The sequence below is a fragment of the Pseudopodoces humilis genome, chromosome 32 (genome assembly GCF_049639895.1).
Source record: "Pseudopodoces humilis isolate 2021_Gansu_Grassland_sample_001 chromosome 32, ASM4963989v1, whole genome shotgun sequence".
In the NCBI taxonomy this organism is placed as follows: Eukaryota; Metazoa; Chordata; class Aves; order Passeriformes; family Paridae; genus Pseudopodoces; species Pseudopodoces humilis.
Genome location: NC_142231.1, coordinates 2,126,273 through 2,145,590, shown reverse-complemented (window position 1 = coordinate 2,145,590; position 19,318 = coordinate 2,126,273). Strand labels below are relative to the sequence as shown.

Sequence of the window (19,318 nt, the reverse complement as noted above, 5' to 3'; positions counted from 1 at the left end):
GGTCAGCATCCAAATTCTCTCCAAGAGCCACAGCCATCCCGACAAGAAGAAGGAATAAATGCTTACAAGAATGCTCCCAACAACGTCAGTGCTGAGCCGGGATGGATCCGCCTTCCCTCTCCCTGTCACCAGCAGTCATTGCTCAAGAGCTCGCCTGGAGCTGGCCATGGACCCTGAAAGGGGCGGCATCCCCACGACATTTTGCAGGAGGTCCTGAAACATAATTAAACGCTGTGGCGAAACCAAACCGTAAACAAGCCATGAATAAAAACCCCTTGAATTATTTTGCTAAACTATAATTACACAATAAGGAAGCAGATTAATTAAGTAAAATATAAGTCCTGAAACTGAAGCTTGCAAGCAAAGCAGTTTATTTTAATTTCCACATTATTTCATATGAGATAGAAGTGTTTGCTGTGGGTTTAAAATGTTGGAAGCCATTCCTTGCTGCCAGGCAGACCAAACCCAGTGGATAAATTAAATTTTTGCATCTGAGGCACCTCCTGAAATGTATATAAGGAGAAGGGCTCTGCCTCAGAGGAGTTAAAGGAGATCTCCTTCTTCCAGTAGCTGCTCGTCTCTTGCTCCTCTGCATCGCCGTCACTGCCCGCCCAACCCAGCCACCATGAGCCGACAGTGCTACACCTCTGGCTCCATCCTGGGAAGACGAGGATTTTCCTCAGCGTCTGCCGTCTGCGGCCTGGGCAGGGCCAACAGCAGCTCGGCCTCTGTGTGCCAGCCCGTGGGACGGAGGTGTGGGATCGGTGGCTTCAGCAGCCGCAGTGTCTGTGATCTGGGCAGAGGGCAAAGAATTTCCTTCGGTGGGAGCTGCCGCAGTGGCGTCTACGGCGGTGCCAGCGTTGGGCGCTGCGGTGTTGCTTATGGCGGGGGCCGCTTTGGCACCGTTGTGGGCTTTGGGAACTGTGCGAGCTTTGGGGGTCTGGGCAGCTACAGAGGCCTCGGGGATGGTGTGGCCATGGGGGGCTACGGCGGTGGCATCAGCATTGGCCTCGGCGGAGGGAGGTCCGAGGGGATTCGCGGCGTCAGCATCCACCCAGAGCTCCTCAAGCCCCTGTGCGTAGGCGTGGATCCTGAGGAGTGCCAAGTGCGGACCCACGAGAAGGAGCAGATCAAGAATCTCAACAACCAGTTTGCCTGTTTCATTGACAAGGTGAGACCCCACTTTCTCTGCCCCATGTCCCTCAGCTCCGAAGGGTGCATGTCCCCAGAGACAACATGGGGAGCTATTTCTCTTGGTGCCTTGGTATTTTAACATTTCTGATGAACCATGGTGGTCCTGGCCTGGAGACCCTCTGGATTTAAGCCTTGAACCAAGACAGTATTACCAGTGTTGTACCTTTGGATGGTCAACAACCTGCTAAAGAGCTCCAGGGGATGTAGTAAATCCAAACATGTGAGTGATGAGATGAAGACACAGAAGGACAGAAAATTTATTTCAAATGTATAATCTGATATTGCTCTCACAAATCTATAAACTCCAAAGTACTCCTGCATTCTTAAAATAGTATGTGTTTCATGAGGGTGATGTGGAAGGATGAATTTAACTAAAAATGGGAGGAACTATTTTAATTTCTCTGTCCCTTCACTCTGTGAAAAAAATTATTTCGAGATTTCCTAAAAGGATGTAATTTATCATTATTTTCTTGCCTACATTTAAGGGTTTTCATGACTGTTTAGAGACCTGTTATGGGAAAGAATTTTTCAAACAGCAAAGAAAATCTGCTCTGTCTGATCTGATCTTGATTTTCCTGGAGAGTTGTTCTCTGCAACTGGAAAAACTGAATCCACTCAGAAGCAGCAACTCCTGCTTCTTCCCATTTGTAAAATGACTTATTCATGACCTATCAAGCTCCTAGACAGCCCTTTAATCTAGAAGTGGAAAGACATGATAAGTATCCACAACTGGAGTTTAAATCAGATACATCCAAATGAAGTCTTGGATGGAGCTTTTAGTGCTGAGCAAGACTTGTTACTACCCTGGGCCCATCAGAAGGCCGAGGATCTGGTTCTGGAGGAGGAGGGGAGGTGGCTTGGCCGCAACACAGAGTGAAGGCACTGATGCTGCTCAGCCTGAGATTCGAGTCCTGAGTAGGACCAGTTTAGCTCAGAGAAGATGCTGGTCCTACTCAGGCCCCTGAGACAGCAGCACCCGACCATTTGTAATTCTGATTTGATTTTCACTTTTCCGTTTGGGAAGTGCAGAAATCCTGGGACAGGAGAGTCTGACTCTCCCATCTCTTCCCTGCCCAGGTGCGGCTGCTGGAACAGCAGAACAAGGTGCTGACCACCAAGTGGGAGCTGCTGCAGCAGTATGTGCTCCCAGCATCCCGGAGAAACTTGGAGCCTGTGTTTGAGAACTTCATCTGCAACCTGAGGAAGCAGTTGGAGTGTGTGATGGGGGAGCGTGAGCGGCTGGAGAACGAGGAGCGGTGCCTGCGGGATCTGGTTCAGGAGTTCAAGTGCAAGTAAGTTACACACAGGGAAGCTGCAGACTTAGATGTTGCTGGCCTGGGTGGTGTTCCTGAGTGTGAATCTAAGGAAATTGCACTGTATGGATCAACAAACTGGGGCACGGGGCAAGTCACCACAGTACTGGGCAAATTTCCTGCACTGGGCATCCAGTGCTGCACTGGAGATGCTGCTGATGGACTGGGAGATGTTTTCAAGCCCAGTTTCCTTAGGGAGCAGGATAGGAAACCACTTTGCCTCCTGCACACCCTGGTGGTTTGACATATCAAATCTCCCTGATCACCTGCGCCTGCATCTTCCCCAATGCCATCTATTCCCACAAAACAAACAAAACCCTCAGCCAATTTTCTCCACCCCCCTCTTTACCCACATCATGTTGGGATTCATTCTCTCTTTCCAGAGGGAATATGAGAATTGTTTACTTTTTTTTAATTTAAGGTGTAGATATTTCTTAGTATCTCCCTGTGTGCCCTGCTAAGCCACAAACCAGGTCACTGGATCAACCTTCACCAGAGTTCATCATCTCAGGTGTTTTTTCTTGCTGAGCCACCACCGAGCAGGTCCAACTCAGAATCAGCATCTTGTGAAAGTTCTTGCAGGTCCCAATTACTGAGTCATTATGCCCTGACTATGCTCCTCACTGCACCCTGGAGTTTCACAGGTTGCTCAAGCTCCTGACCTTCCCCTGAGGCATTTTGGCCACAGTCTCCCCATAAACACTCTGAGCAGAGTCCTAGATGCTCTGGAAAAACATCTCACAAAGCAGAAGGGCTGGAAGCAGCAATCCAACCCTCCAGCTTTGCATTTCTGGTGGTTTGGCTGGATTTTGTGTCCTGTGACTCCAGCCACCCAAACCACTGGCATGGCTAAAACTGCTGAGTAAAGCCCAGTGAAGGGGTAAGAAACAGCAACAAATCAAAAATAATGATAAAAAATGAGGTGCAAAGTGAAATCTCGTTTCCCATGGTCTGCACTGGATGGTTGGGTGATGGAAATGTGGACCCCAGGGCTCAGCATTCCCCTACTCCGCTTTCCTCCGCAGGTATGAAGATGAGATCAACAAGCGCACAGCAGCAGAGAATGAGTTTGTGGTACTCAAGAAGGTGAGTCAGGACCAGCTGAGGGTAGACAAACACCAGGTGTGAGGTCAGTGGGAAAAGTGGGGAGTCCTGACACCATGACACAGCCTGATGCCCCAAAAATCAGGCAACCCAAGGAATCTGAAGGGCCTCTCTGAGGTTTTCATCACATGCAGCCCAAACCCACATCCTGCTAAGGGGTGGATTTAGTAGGGTTTCCTCCAAATCCAAAGAAAACCTGGTATTTGTCACAGTCATTCTTTCACCTCTTTTCACCAAATTTCTGGTATCTCACCAGGATGTGGACTGTCTCTACCTGACCAAGGAGGAGCTGGAGGTGAGGGTGGGTCTCCTGCGGCAGCAGCTAGAGTTCCTGAAGTGCATCTATGCTGAGGTAAGAGCTCCTGGCCCAATCTGCTCCCTGGGGTGAGGCATCACCTCCTGCCCTCCCCACCCAAGTCTTACACCTAGAGTACAGGGAAAGGTGTCTTTTCTGAAAATCCTGGAATTGCAGCCCAGAACTCTATGCCTTTTAGATGTATTTGATACCTCTAAATCTACATCTACCTACTTTGGGAAGGCAAAGGGGTTCTTGGTTGTCTCCTGTATTGCTGCCCACAAGGGGAGAGATCTTTTGCATGAAAACCTCTCAAAGTCTAATCCAAACCACCCCTGGGTTGCCCAAATACTTCTAGCACTTGTTTTTTTTTTATATTAGTCAAAATATTTTTATGCAAATAACACTTCTGTCTAAAATTCCAAAAGTTTTTAACAGGGTTTTTTTGACAGGTGTGTAAAACCAGAAGTTTTTACACAGGGGACACTTTGCACTGACACCTTTTTGAGCTAAACACCCTCAGCAGGGGTCAGTGGAGCCCAAAGAACTCACACCCAAGGGATTCCCAGTCCAGAAAAGCACTGGCACAGCCCGTAATGCAGGAGTGGGTTGCTCCACCAGGATTGCCCGCTCTTCCTTAGGGAACTGCACGCAGCCATCCCATGTTCTACCACAGAAACAGGTCCCAGCTGCCAGGTCTTGCTGGACATGAGTTGCCCAACTGGAGAACCCTGTGTTGGGAGTTCAGGGGAGAACCTCCTCCAGCCAGACCCTCCTTGCTGGGGCTGCTGCTGGCCTGGCTGGGGCTGGTTGAGGGAATCGAACTAATGCTCTGGTCCTGCAGGAGAGGGCTCAGCTGGACTGTCAGCTGTGTGACACCTCTGTCATCGTGCAAATGGACAACAGCCGGGACCTGGACATGGAGGGCATCATCAAAAGCGTGGAGTGCTGCTACGAGGAGATCGCCCAGAAAAGCAAGGCCGAGGTGGAGGCTTTCTACCAAACCAGGGTGAGTATTCCATGAATTTCCATGACAGACCATTTCTGAGACCATTCCTGTCCTCCATGATGCAACTTTAATGCACCTCACATTGTGTATTAACTTCAGTTTGCTTAAGAAAGTCGTACCAAAAAAAACCCAAACCCAAACCAACCTTAAAAGTGTGGTTTGAGACATTTTGATACAAGCAGAGCAGATCAGTGTCCAGAGGTATCCCCTTCATGCACCCTGACCTCCAAGATCAGCAAGTCCAGGACTCACCTGAGACTCTCATCTTGTCCAGGTTGAGGCCATGTCTGGGTGGTGCCCTGGGGACCACCAGCTCCAGAGATTTCCATCTTCCCAGGAAGGTAGGGGGCCCTGGGAAGGGGCGATTTGGGTGCACTGACATCATTCTCTTCCTGTGCAACAGCTGGAGGAACTCCACAGCAGCCGAGGCAAGTTCTGTGATGACCTGAGGAACAACCAGAGTGAGATTGCTGAGCTCAACAGGATGATCCAGAAGCTGCAGTGTGAGTCAGACAACGTGAAGAAACAGGTAGGACCAAGGGATGGATCCATATGGGAGGGCAGCTCCTCCATCAGAGAGCATTGTCCTACCAGCTCCTACTCTGTGGAGCTGAAAAGAACCCCCTACCCCAGATTACATCTATCTTAACTTCTAATCTGCTGTTCATGCACACAAAAAAGCAGATTTATTTTTCACTTGGCAAATAAGAAGTGCGTTGGTTTGCAGGTACCAGAATCAGTGTTTGCTCTGGGCTCCCACCAGGATACAGCCAACATCCCACCAGGTTGCAGCTAACAGATCCCATCCCATTCATCCCAAATAGCTTGGCCACCACAAATCCAACCTAAATCTTGGCTCTCTGGCACTTCATGGCTGAGAAATAAGGGGTCATATGAGCAATGCTGTGGAGATACCCCTTAATATTACCCTTGGCTGCCCTCTTGCCCAGAGAAATTATGCCTGGAAGTGTTCAAGGCCAGGTTGGATGTGGCTTGAAGCAGCTTGGGCTAGTGGAAGGTGTCCCTGCCCGTGGCAGGAGATGGGACTGGGTGGGCTTCACTTTACTGAAGCTTTGTGGGAATGTCCTCTTGTGGCTGCCCCCAGATCTCAGCCCTGCAGACAGCCATCTGTGATGCCGAGCAACGGGGAGACTGCGCCCTCAAGGATGCCCGACAGAAGCTGATTGATCTGCAGACAGCTCTGCAGCAGGCCAAGGACAAGATGGCCTGTCTGCTCAGGGACTACCAGGAGCTGCTCAATGTCAAGCTGGCCCTGGACATTGAGATTGCCACTTACAGGACACTGCTGGAGGGAGAAGAGAGCAGGTAGGAGCAGCCTGGATGCACCTTGTAAGGATGGTCAGCAAAAGACAACAGGAGGAGAAAGAAATGCTGCACTCAGGGCTGCAGAGGGGAGCAGGATCCCTTTCCCCTCCCACTGGATGCAGAGGGAATCACACTCTCATCCAAAAAGAGGATGGAATATTAGTGTGACCATGGAATTAGGGATCCAACCCTGCAATGCTTTGGTGGGCAATTTGAGCAAGCATCTCTCAGCAGGTGCACCTAAAGAGCCAAAGGACATGTCAGGTTTCTAAGGGGGCAGTGGCTGGGCTCTATTTGCTGTGAATTTGAGGAGTATGTCCCTAAATACATCTCTGAGACGTTTCTTTCCTTGACAGGATATGCACCGGCAACCCCGTGAGCGTAGGTGAGTTAATGAACCCCCGCTTAATTTCCTTACAAGCCTTTAAAGCTTGTTACGCTCCTTTTAAGCCGAGTTTTCGCTGCTCTGGGCGTGACCGAGCATGTTTTTCTCCTGCAGCCGTGGTCAGCGGCGGGGGCACGGTCGGGGAGTGCAGATCCTTGTCTGGAATCGGAGGCAAATGCACCGTCAAGACCGGAGGGGCCGGCGCGGGGCTGGGCATGGTCTCGTCCTTCGGCAACGCCGGGTTCAGCACACGGAGCGTGGATTGTGTCCCCAAGGTCGGGGCAGGATTCGGGGCCAGAAGCGCGGTTGGCTGCGTGGGGAGGGAAGTACTCACGGGGGTGGATGGGGTTCAGTGCGCCCCCGGGATGGGCAACTTGGGCAGCCTGGGCAACCTGGGCAACCTGGGCAACGTGGTGTGCGCGGGGGTGGAGCAGTGCGGGGCCGGGCCCGTGCTCATCCCCGGGCCCCCGGGGGTCTGTGGGAACAGGTTCAGCACAGCCGTACGCGTGGTCAGGACGAGCCGGTAGAGACCAGTGAGGCCTGACAAGGCAGATTTTATAATAATCAGCATTTCTGCAATAAAACAGTATTCCCCCTCCCTCTGGCAGCCACAGGGATCACACAACCATGCGCTAGGACATCGCTCTGCCTAAACCCTTTGCCAAACAAAATCCACCCTCTCCTTGATGTCTTTCTTGGGGGAAACCCTCCCCTGCCCCCCTCAGCCAGGTGAGATTTTCATTTCAGAGAGCATTCCTGTCTCCACACATCATCCTGGCTTTTCAATCACCCTGCCCTGCTTGACCCCTTTCCAGCAGAGACTTTCTTTCCGTAATGCAGCTATTGCAAAAAGATGAAAAATTTGGTCATTCCAACTTCAGAGAGAGAAGCCGCAATTTAATTGTCCAAGACAAAGCTGCAGCTGTAATTTAACATCTTTAATGACAGCAGAAAATCCAATTTTTCCTGTTTACAAGAGTGTTGGGAATGCTTATGTAAATTGGCCCAGGTTGCTACACTGCGTTTGGTAGAGCAGATTTTAATTACACCCCAACGAGCACCTTATATTTCTGTAGTTAAATGCATGCGTTGTTTGTCCTGTGTGCAATAGACGGAGTTAAAGCTTTTAATGTGTAAGTGAACAGAGTTATTACCCTTCGCTTACTCCAGACTTTCAGCTGTACCTTCAATAAACTCCATGCATAATTCATGCTGCACTGCCTGGGCTTTATTTCCCTACCTGATATTGCAAATCATAGAAATTTCCTCAAACCTGAATCTCCCAATGGGTGGAGTTTGGAGCTTCAAGAAGTTTTTGTCTGCTCTCCTTCCTGAAGCACCTTTGCATACCTTTATTCCATCCACTGATTACTGTGGCCGCAAGGAAGTCTGGAAAGCAGGCTACTTAACCATCTGTGGGACATGCAGTTTGCTTGGGATCTCTCACAGCATCTGGGATCTCTGGAGACAGAACAAAAAGGCAGCCAGACCCTTGTTTAAAGAAATCAGTGAGAACCAGCTCAGGCAGTAACAGGAAAATAATCCCACACCACACCCATGAAGTCCTCTCACAAGAGTAGGCTGATTTTAGAAGAAAGAGGAAAATTCAGTTTCCCAAAATGTAGCACCCGGGGCTTCTTCCTAATCCTCACATTCCTTAAAATATGTGAACTCACACAAAGAGCAGGGTCTGGAGATGTGGCTGGACATGTCCCTCCATCATCCCTTCCAGGGAGAAAAAACCCCCTCTCTCTCCCTCTCTCACACACACACACAATCTTAGGAAACTGGGATTTAGGAGAAATCACACAGTCCTCTCCTTTTTCTGTATGAGTGTCATAGAATCACGGAATATCCTGGGTGGGAAGGGACCCACAAGGATCAGTGAATCCCACTCCTGGCCCTGCACAGGACACCCCAAAAATCCCACCAGACGCTTGAGTGTTGTCCCAATGCTTCTGGAGTTCTGCAGGGCTCCCAGTTCTCCTGGACAGTCACCCACTGGTCTCTACAACTTGGGAGGACATTGCCATGGTGACAACTCAACCCAGCTGGATGCACAGCGGCAATCACGGGAAAACCAACCAGCCCTGCCGCTCCTCCCTTCCCACAGCTCCCCATGGCACAGCCAACAGCCCCTGAGCCATCTCTGCATCACCATTGGAGAAATCCCCATGTCCTTGTCCAGCCTGGAACAAGGTGTGGGCAGGTTCATCTGCCCATGAAAGGCTCACCAAAAACCAGGGGCTGTAATTTATTCCCCCATGTCCCACTCCACTTCCAAGACTTCCCTGCTGACTCATGGCTTCTTTCCCTCAACCTCTTCAGGGCTGGAAAATGAGCTCAGCCCCCATCCAAGACTTGGTCTGTCCTCACTGGCAGGGTGGGGATGAACACACCACAGTATGAGTTCCAGCCTCTGCTGTTCTCCCAGCATCAGGCATTCCAGCTCCCCTCATGGTATATTGGATGTGATCAACAGGAAGCAGAGCACTAATTCTATTTTAATAAATGCTACAGTGGCTGAGGGGTGGTGAAAGCCAAGTGGGTCAGCCTTTGGTGAGAAAGCAAAACTCACCCAACTAAAGATGTTTTTGGAAATGTTGTCTTCATCTTTTCTGCTCCATGAACACGACTCGGGCTCCATCTCATTTCTATGTAAATACCAAGCAGAAACACCCCAAACAAGAAGCTTCCAGTGCCCCAACAGCTCATAATTTATGTTGATCATCTCCCTGCAAAGCAATACCTGAACACCAAACACCAGGCAAACACCCCAGGGGATAAAAGCAGTCTGGCAGCTCTTGTACTTCTGGGAGAAAACCTTTAATCATCCCTGTCCTCAACTTCCAACTAGTGCAAAACCCACGTTTGCTGCTGCCTGCGTGAAGATGTTCATGTAGATCAGGATATTTTGGAGAGAAAAATGCCGGGAATGTGGGTTTGGGGTGGATGGAGGTCAAATCCTGCACAGTGTCAGTCTTGATAGACCCTTTTGTAAATTGATAGTCTAAAACTATGGATTCATGGAATGGTTGGGTTACAAGGGATCTTATAAACCATCTCATTCCACCCCTTGCCATGGCCAGGGACACCTCCCACTATCCCAGGCTGCTCCAAGCCCTGTCCAGCCTGGCCTTGGACACTTGGAGGGATGGGGCAGCCACAGCTTCTCTGGGAAATCCATTCTAGGGCCTCTGTACCCTCATAGAAGGAATTTCTTCCATATATTTAACTTCAACTTTCCCCTCTTTCAGCTTGAATCCAGAGCCTGGCAGAGTTGATCCAAACAGACAGATGAAAATGCCACATCTGCCTCTGTGTTTGGAGCCCAAACCCTAGGCTCCTCCACACCACCAGCCACCCCGAGAAGGAAAGGGAGTGTTTTTCAGGTGGCCTTTGCATCGCTCACATACCCGGTGGATAACAAGCCAAGGGGAGAACAGTATGGGAGCCTAAAGTGACAATTCCTTCTTTCTTCTTGGCAGCCCCACCTTTAATCCCATTACATTCACTCAGCTCTAATATCTGATCTGAACCCGTTTTTCAGCTTCAGGACAAGTTGCCTTTACTGGGGTCAAGGAACCATGAAGACAAAATCTAATTTTCCCATCACACCCTGGCTTTGAATTTTATGCAAATCATCAAGGCAATGGATGTTTATGAATTTCAAATTACATTCCAGATTCATACCCACATTTTCCAAAAAGAAACAAGCTGACCTGCACCATGTGGGAATAATTTCTCACTGCAAAGGGAAATTCTCTTTCAGTGCCCCAACTCTCCCATTTGAGCCTGCCTGACAGCATTTCTTCAGGGATAATAAGATATTTGGTCTTCTGTATTCGTAGCACCTGTTTAATTGTTCTTCCAGAGATGCCAGTGGAATTTTAGCTCCTTAATGGCTTTGTAGCACTGGGACACAGGGATGTGTTTTGAAGGGCAAGTAGAGTCCTGTTTAAGGTCCAGTCCTGCAGAGTGCAGGCCAAGCCACCAGGGCAGCCCCATGCCAAAAACCAGCTGAGCTCTGACATGCGAGGGATAAAATACTCTCAACACTGCAGTTCAGCAAAGTCTGACATGCCAGAAAATGTCACCACACTCTGTTGAATTTGATCATTTTTTCCCAAGGACTCCAGGAAGTAAAATAAGGAGAATTTGTGGGAGTATTTTTCATCCTGGTTAAATCTGCTTTTGGAGTGTTTTGGATGGAAGGTTCAAAGGTCTTTAAAAGAAATCAGAGCTAGAGAGAGCCAGAAACTCAGGACTGACAACATCCTAAAGTGGGAAAATGGCATCATTCCACAGAGCTGGCCAGAGAGTTTTTCAGAAAATCTGCCCCTCTTTTTTTTTTTAAATGTTTTTTAGGTCAAGATGAAAATACGTCAATCACATCATCAGCTAGCTGGAGATAACACAGCCTCTGCATGGAATGGAGTTGTACTCTGGAAATGCAAACATCCAAAGGAAAAGCCTAGAAAACTTGCCATAGGCTAAATAATGAATATAAATGGGAATAATTTGAGGTGATATTTACATATGGAAAGGGGAAAGAGGAAAACTTGATCAGGACCTCTTTGTCAAGTCATCCCAAAGAGATGTCCCTGCCCAGAGAGTAGGAACAGCAGACTGGATAAATTAGAACCTCAAAAGGGATGTCAGGTTTCATGAACATCAAGCTGCCTTCTTCCTTCAGGTGAAGAAACCCCAGTAATTATTTTTGTTCAGATTCAAACATTTTGTTTTCACTGTCTTTCACTTTGGAGTTAGTCCAGAGGACTCTTCACTGATCTCTGTGTTGATGTGCTTCATCTTTTAAGTAGAATTGGAAATGCAAGACATTATTTCTGGCTTTATATTATTTTAAAATTATTTTCTTTCACAGTGAGGGAATTATAAAATATGGAATCCCAGAATGGTTTGGGTTGGAAGGAATGTCAAAGACCATCTCATTCCATCCCCCCACCTCCATGGGCAGGAACACCTTGCATTAATCCAGGTTGCTCCAAGTCCCTCCCAGCCTGGCCTTGGACACTTCGAGGGTTAGGCAAAATAATACAAAATAAAAGAACCCATCTCTGTGAGGAGACAGAAGTTTTGCATCAGGCTGAGCTCTCCCTGCCAGAAATCTGGGTGTTAGATAACTCTTCCGGCTGAGTGGATCCAGCCCCAGGAGGTGTGTTTGGGTGCAATCAGGATTTAACAAGTCTCAGTGAGACAGCTGCCTCCTGGCATGTCAAAACCATGAAGGCACTAAATTGATCACTGGACTTCCATGCAACCAAGCCCAGATCCCTGAGGTATAAAAAGGGTACCCGTATTCCCTTTCCTCAGGGAGCTGTGGAGTCTCTCTGGCTGTGCAGGGCCCTTCTCTGCTGTTGTGATGAACCGAACGCTCAGCATGAGGGCAGGAGGTGGAGGCCGATCCTACAGTGCTGCCTCAGCCATAATTCCAAGCAGCAACAGGGCTGGCTTTAGCTCTGTGTCTGTGGCACGATCGGGAGGAGGAGGAGGTGGCTTTGGGAGGCTCATTGGAGGAGGTGGCAGCAGAAGTTCTGGCGGTGGTGGAGGTTTTGGCAGCAGGAGCCTTTACAACCTTGGTGGTAGCAAGAGGATTTCCATCGGGGTTGGAAGCAGCTTCCGAGCTGCTTTTGGAGGCGGAGCTACTGGTGGCTCTGCTCTGGGAGGTGGCAGTGGAGTGGGTGGCTGTGGGTTTGGCAGTGGTGGAGCTGGTGGTGGGCTTGGGCTGGGGCTTGGTGGTGGAGGAGGTGGATTTGGTGGTGGTGGAGCTGGTGGTGGGCTTGGGCTGGGGCTTGGTGGTGCAGGTGGTGGATTTGGCTTTGGTGGTGCTGCTGGTGGGCTTGGCTATAGTGGTGGGCATGGGAGTGGCGGAGGGTTTGGCTTTGGTGGACTGGGGGGGCTGGGAGGATTCCCTGCAGGGCTGGGTGGTGGCAGGAACCCAGTGGGATTTTCTGGTGGCCCACCTGGAGTGGGTACAATTCAAGAAGTGACTGTGAACCAGAGTCTCCTGGCACCACTGAACCTGGAGATAGATCCAAACATCCAACAGGTGCGGAAAGATGAGAAGGAGCAAATCAAGACCCTCAACAACAAATTTGCTTCTTTCATTGACAAGGTGAGACTTCGTTGGGTGCTGTGCATCTGTGGTAGAGGGCGAGTGAGGATCTAGTAAGTACAAAAATACGACTTCAGAGATCTCCAGTCTTTCACTCATTTCCTCCCTGCATGTCTTCGTTAATTCCCTCAAACAGTAACACCCTTGTGAATGTTTACAGGGGAGAAAACAAAACAAGAAAATTGTAGTAATGTGACTAGATCCAGGTTTTGTGCCTGAGAAATAACACAGATTAGTTGAAATGGAGTAAGTCAGTTTTGGGTCCAGGTCTACTGGCTCAACCCAGCTCTCTCTCTGGGCAATGTGCAACAGCAGATGTGTTGGTCTTTGTTGTTTATTGCCTGCAAGATTAAATCATTTTTGTACTGACTCAATTGACTCAACCACTCAAGTCCATCCTTGGCTTTTAATTGGATAAATATGTTGTATGAGTGAGCAAAAGGAAAGGCAATTAAGCCTTTTAGCGTTAGTATTCAGACCATGGCTTTAATGAAGAAAGATAAATATCTTACAAAGAAAGAAATACCATAGGGTGTGAAAGAAGAACTTTACTGTCTGGAGAAGAAAGAGCTGAACTTCTTACTATCACTCTCTGGCTTCCTAAATTAAATTGCCTCTGAAGAGAACTGTCCACTGAGGGTGGATTTGCTCAGTTACAGGCTGGGCTAACACAGCCCTGGATAATCCACTGGATATTCCCAGCTTGGAAACTCTTAGTTTGGGAATCCTTGGCTCCTGCCATGTATCACTCAGTTATTGAATACTGGCTGTCAGCTCACAGGTATCTTCTGCCTAAGTCTCTTCTGCTTCCCAATACTCAGGTTCGCTTCCTGGAGCAGCAGAACAAGGTGCTGGAGACCAAATGGACTCTTCTGCAGGAGCAGGGCCAAAAAAACAACTCTGGCAAGAACAACCTGGACCCACTTTTCGAGGCCTATATCAACAACCTGCGGCGGCAGTTGGCCAACCTGCTCAATGAGCGGGGACGCATGGATGGGGAGCTGAAGAACATGCAGGACCTCGTGGAGGACTTCAAGAACAAGTGAGTGTGAAAGAGGGTGTAAATTGTTCAGCTGAATATTGAGCAGCAGGAGTTTTCACCCTGAGGGTGACCAGATACTGAACAGACTCCCCAGGGAATGGCCCTATGGCTACCAGAGCTCCAGGAATGTTTGGACAATGCTCTCAGGCACAGGATGGGATTGGTGGGGTGTCCTGTGCAGGGCCAGGAGTTGGATTCAATGATCCTCATGGGTCCCTTCCAACTCAGCTGAATTTATGATTCCATAATTTTATAATTCTAGGATTCTATGATTCTATAATTCTACTTATCTATGATTCTATGATTCTATAGTTCTGAGATTCTATGATTCATCTCAAAAATTTTGATTTCTGAAAGTCAAACATCCAGTCAGAAGTATTAATGGAAATTTCTCCAGGAAAGGGGAAAAAGTGTCTCTGGTTTGTGGTCCGACCCATAACATAGAGCATCACTAATCACTTCCAAGACTTCTTGCTCAGAGGTATCTCTCCCTGCAGGACCCATTTTCCTCAACAGCACCAAAAAGGGTCCATCGACATTTTTCCCATCAAAAACTGGAGATTCTGCCAAGACACAGCACCTTGAAATGGCTCTTGAAAAGGAAAATCCTCCAAACCAGCTTTACCTTCCTTGTTCTATCTGCATTAAGTCAAAAATGTCCTTTGCACCTTTAGAGAAATGAGAATCTCACACTTTCGAGCTGGACAGCTCCCAGGAGGCTGATTTGGAGATGCCACCCACAGTCCAGATCATCTTGCAGTCCTACCTGGACACCTGTTCTGCTTCCTGAGGTCTGATCCAGCACCTCTTTCCCTTTATCCCTGCAGATACGAAGAGGAAATCAACCGGCGTACGGCAGCAGAGAATGAATTTGTGGTGCTCAAGAAGGTGGGTGAGACAGGAGGTGCTGCAGATACTGAGCCAACCCCAACCATATCATGGACTGGGAATATCCTGAGGGATGGGAGATCTCATGGAGCTGCATCCTCATCCTTTAGAAGGGCTTTAAATCATCATTTGATCATGGTATTGTGGGAAAGGAATGGAGTGGCTTGTAGGAGGGAAGCAAAATCTCCTCCCACTCCTGTCCCACAACACACAGAGGTGCAAAACAAGCCATGTAGAGACAAAGGGGATCAGTCATGCTGGGAATCCCAGGTACCAAAGAGCCAGGACCTCCCTCCTTATCCACTTTCAAATTACACACAGCACTTTTCCAGAGCACGAGATGCCCTTTTGGTGCTCTTCCAGCCAGATGTGCCAAGCACAGCTTCTCTACCAGGCAGCAGGGAAAGGGACAGCCTCATCTCCAGGCTTGGCCATTCCTTGGCTGTGCCAAAGGACTTCTTCCTGGCTGAGAAGAGGATCCAGGTGCCACAGGTGTCCCCACAACTGCTCTTTTCCAGGATGTGGATGCTGCTTACATGAACAAGGTGGAGCTGGAGGCCAAGGTGGACGCCCTGAGTGATGAGCTCAACTTCCTTCGAGCCCTCTATGAGGCGGTACAGACAAATCCCTGATTCCTGTCCTGCTGTTATCCTTGGCTGGGGACTGCTACCACTCTGAGGGTTGGGAGAGGTAAGTGCAGTTCCCATGTGCTACCCACAGGAGCTGGCTCAGCTCAGCGCCCAAGTGTCCGACACTGCCGTCATCCTGTCCATGGACAACAACCGGGACCTGGACCTGAGCAGCATCATTGCAGAGGTCAAAGCTCAGTACGAGGACATCGCCAACCGGAGCCGGGCTGAGGCCGAGGCTTGGTACCAAACCAAGGTGAGCTGACCCATCATTTCCACAGGAAATCCCTGCTCTCCTTAAGAGGGGCTGTTTGAACCATGTCTTGTCCAGCCAGACACCTCAGACAGTTCAGGTTACATCTTCCTCCTCAGTTTGAGGAGCTGCAGGCCACAGCTGGGAAACACGGTGATGACCTGCGCAACACAAAGGGTGAGATCTCAGAGCTCAACCGGCTCATCCAAAGGATCCGCTCCGAGATAGAGAACACAAGGAACCAGGTAGGAATGGCAAAAGGAGCTAACAGAGCCCCATTCTATTGTCCATCAACACTGCAGCTCAGCTTTGCTGATCAGGGGCTTTTCCAGCCTCACTGAAGGTGTTGAAATCCCTCCTGGAAAGGACTTCACACTGTAAAATTTAACTATTAAGTCCTTGCCAGCCTGGCATTTCAACTCCAGCCATGTTAGCTCAGCTGGTACATTTTCCATGAACATCCCAGTTCACCTAAAGGGAAGAGCAGCTTTCCAAGCCCCCCATCCCTTGCAGTGTGCCACCCTGCAGACGGCCATCGGAGACTCTGAGGAGCGTGGGGAGATGGCCCTCAAGGACGCGAAGGCAAAGATGATTGACCTGGAGGATGCCCTGCAGAAAGCCAAGGCTGACATGGCTCGGCAGCTCCGGGAATACCAGGAGCTCATGAACGTCAAGCTGGCCCTGGACATTGAGATCGCAACCTACAGGAAGCTGCTGGAGGGCGAGGAGAGCAGGTAGGAGCAAAATCTTTGTGAGGATAATAGTGACTATCACACTTCCCATCAGAGGTTGGTCCCGCTGCCTGTCTCCATAATTTTCTTCCAATCTCTTCTTAACCCACAACAGGCTCAGCGGGGAGGGACTGAACCCCATCAGCTATTGTAAGTATCGCAGTTCTGGACCCCAAAGTCTGGCTTTGGGAGCAAGGCCTGGGAGAAACCTTGGGAAAAGGGAAGTTTGGCCCCACATAAGACTTTTGGAGCCCTTCACTGTCATTAGGGGCTTGCGCAGGGGGTGGAAGTTGGGTTTAAGTCCTGTGGGTCAAGGTTCTGATAATGATGATGATGATGCTTCCTGGAACTGGGTGACTCCCCAGAGAAGCTATGGCTGCCCCATCCCTGGAAGTGCCCAGGGCCAGGTTGGATGGGGCTTGGAGCAATCTGGGGTAATGGAAGGAGTCCCTGCCCATGGCAGGGGCCGAGATGGGATGACTTTTATGGCCCCTTCCAGCCCAGCCCATCCCATGATTCCATGACTGCCATGCAGATGTTCAATCTTTTGGTTGCTTTTCCTTGCAGCAGTCATCAGCTCCAGCTCCAGCATTGCTGGTGGAGCTGGCTTAGGAGGAGGATTTGGTGGACTGAGCCTGAGTGGAGGAGGAGGCGGAAGTGGTTTCAGCCTCGGAGGAGGTGGTGGGAGCAGCTTTGGTCTTGGAGGAGGTGCTGAAAGTGGTTTTGGCCTTGGAGGAGTTGGTGGGAGCAGCTTCAGTCTTGGAGCTGGCAGTGGAGGAGGAGGAGGCTACAGCTTTGGAAGCGGAGGAGGACTTGGACTCGGGGCTGGAGGTGGTCATGGAGGTGGATTTGGAGGAGGGAGTGGTCTGGGCACTGCTGGCAGCTACAGCCATGCAGGAGGTGGCAGCAGCACCCTGAGCACCAGCGGAGGGAATTTCAGCTCTGGAAGTGCAAAAGGCACCAACCCAGGTGTGAAAATCGTCTCTAAAACCTCCTCCAGCAAAAAGAGCATAAAAAGCCAAAGCCTGAAGAATGCCACAGAGTCTGAGTGAAGCCAAGCCCAGACCCTCCCATGGTTCCTCTGTTCCTCCTGCCCACCATTCTCCCCCAACCTCCACCCCTCCAGCTGCCCCTGCCCTGCTCCTGCTCCGTAGTTCTCACACATTTGGATCTCAGGTCAAGAAAAGCAGTGGAACACACAGTTACCAAAGCTCTCCAAGTCCCTGGAACAGGAGTTAAAGGAAAACATGGGCCTAAGTGATTGTTCTGAATGGGGAATTGGTTTGGTTTTCCATTTGTTTGTTTTTAATAAGACCAAGCAGTTTGTGATTGTGGCCACCCACAGCTATCAGCTAAAACAGAGCAAATAGCAGGAAAAGTTTTACCTCAATTCTGGCCCCCAGAAGCCCAGGGATGGGCTGGAAATGTGTGTTCAACTCACTCTGCTTTGCCTTCACTGTTGGAATGAGCCCAACTTGCTCCTTCACAAGAGAAGTTCATCTGCATCAGAGGTCTGTGTTATTTTTCTGCTATCTAGAAGTACCCCTGGAGGCTACTCTAAGATCCCAGACAATGGCTTGTAATGTCCCTCTTAAAATATCCTTCATTCTGAGTCACTCTGGTGAAGTGGAAAACCTCTCTTTCTTCCATTCACAGCCAAGTTTTGAAATATATGATTCTTCCAGATATTTCCAAGTTTTGCTGCTGAGTCAGCTCAGGCACTTGAGCCTGATCAGAGATTTGGATTCTAATGTTCAAGCAGCAGCCTGAGCTCCCTCCACCCACAGATGAGAATTCAATGTGTCACAAGCTTATCAATAAGCTTTTCTACAATCACTCTCCCATTCCTGTCCTTTCTCTTCTTAAATGAGTTTGCCCACAGCAGCCCTAACACATAATCTCGGCAGTGGTTTTTTGTCAGAGGATTCACCAGTGATTGGTCCAAAACCTATAAAAAAGGGCTTATTTTCTAAATTATAGGATTTTAAAATTCTAAATAATGTCTGATACAATGAGTCCTTCAAAAGCAAGATCAGTGCTTGCTGTTAAATGGGGTTTCTGTCCTGTCCCATACAAGGTTTTGCTGGAATGTCCTCAAAAATTCCCAAACCCTCCAGCATTCCAAGTCTTTCCCCACAGCCTTAGTCGCAGCAGGTGGAGAAAGTCTGAGACTGTGAAATCACACTGGAAAAGCTGCCTGAAGGGTCATGTCCACACAGCTCGTGGGGGAATTCCAGCACCTCCTCTCTGTGTGGTTTTCTCTGCCAAAAGAAAGACCTTTGGGAAACTGGGAAGTGCAGCAGGTTCCAGACCAGTGTGTGAGAAATGACACAGTTGAGAACAGGATTCCTAAGGAACTCCAGTGTCCCAAATCTATTTTGCCCTTTTCTGATGGAATTTACCCCTTTAGCCTTCCACAGTGTCTTTTTATTTTTGGAAAGTACCATTAAAAAAGAAAATTGCAGCTTTTTATACTTCTGTAATAGTGATGCGTCGCCATGTTTCCCTTCCTCTCACTATTTGGAACATGTCCAATAAAACCAGATTGTAACTTATTTGTTCTTTTTATTTATATTTTTATTCTAAACCAGAACCAGCAGTACAAAATACTCACAACCTTCATCAGAATGAGCTGGACGTGTATTTGTTTTACTTCCAGGGAAAAGCTTTGAAATTCTGATTAAATTATAATGAAAATCTTGAAATCGGTTGTCCCAAAATTAATTGAAGAATTGGAGAAAACTGAAGGAGGAAGAGGAGGAAAAGAAGGAGGCTGGAGATTTATCCATAAGTGACAAGATAAATAATCACCATTCATTTCTTAACTTATTTGGGTTAATCCAAAAGCTTTTCTTTGATAGAAGGGAAGGTTTGGGGGATAGAAGGGAAGGTTTGGGGCAGCCAGAAAAAAACCTCATGATTTAATTTTTGCTTTCTTAAAAAGCCAGAGCAAACCCAAGTTTCTGCAAGGCTCTTGAGGAGGCTTTATCTGGAAGATCTGGGTTGGGGATGG

At 48.9% G+C, this 19,318-nt stretch overlaps 2 protein-coding genes across 2 annotated transcripts; both read left to right on the top strand.

Annotated features, from left to right (window-relative positions):
* The first annotated feature begins 579 nt into the window (after positions 1-579).
* LOC102108180 (keratin, type II cytoskeletal 4-like) lies at positions 580-7,790 on the top strand. Its single transcript, XM_005532078.3, has 9 exons — positions 580-1,171; positions 2,272-2,486; positions 3,533-3,593; positions 3,868-3,963; positions 4,751-4,915; positions 5,319-5,444; positions 6,021-6,241; positions 6,598-6,626; positions 6,741-7,790. The coding sequence occupies exons 1-9, from the start codon at positions 626-628 to the stop codon at positions 7,151-7,153; spliced, it is 1,872 nt and encodes a 623-aa protein (XP_005532135.2). The 5' UTR covers positions 580-625; the 3' UTR covers positions 7,154-7,790.
* A 4,237-nt stretch (positions 7,791-12,027) lies between these two features.
* Positions 12,028-18,600, top strand: LOC102107991 (keratin, type II cytoskeletal 75-like). The gene is made up of 10 exons (XM_088068727.1): positions 12,028-12,334; positions 12,566-12,762; positions 13,584-13,804; positions 14,632-14,692; positions 15,211-15,306; positions 15,413-15,577; positions 15,694-15,819; positions 16,088-16,308; positions 16,421-16,455; positions 16,873-18,600. Exons 1-10 carry the CDS (start codon positions 12,028-12,030, stop codon positions 17,355-17,357), a joined length of 1,914 nt encoding a protein of 637 aa, XP_087924853.1. The 3' UTR covers positions 17,358-18,600.
* The last annotated feature ends 718 nt before the right edge of the window (positions 18,601-19,318 follow it).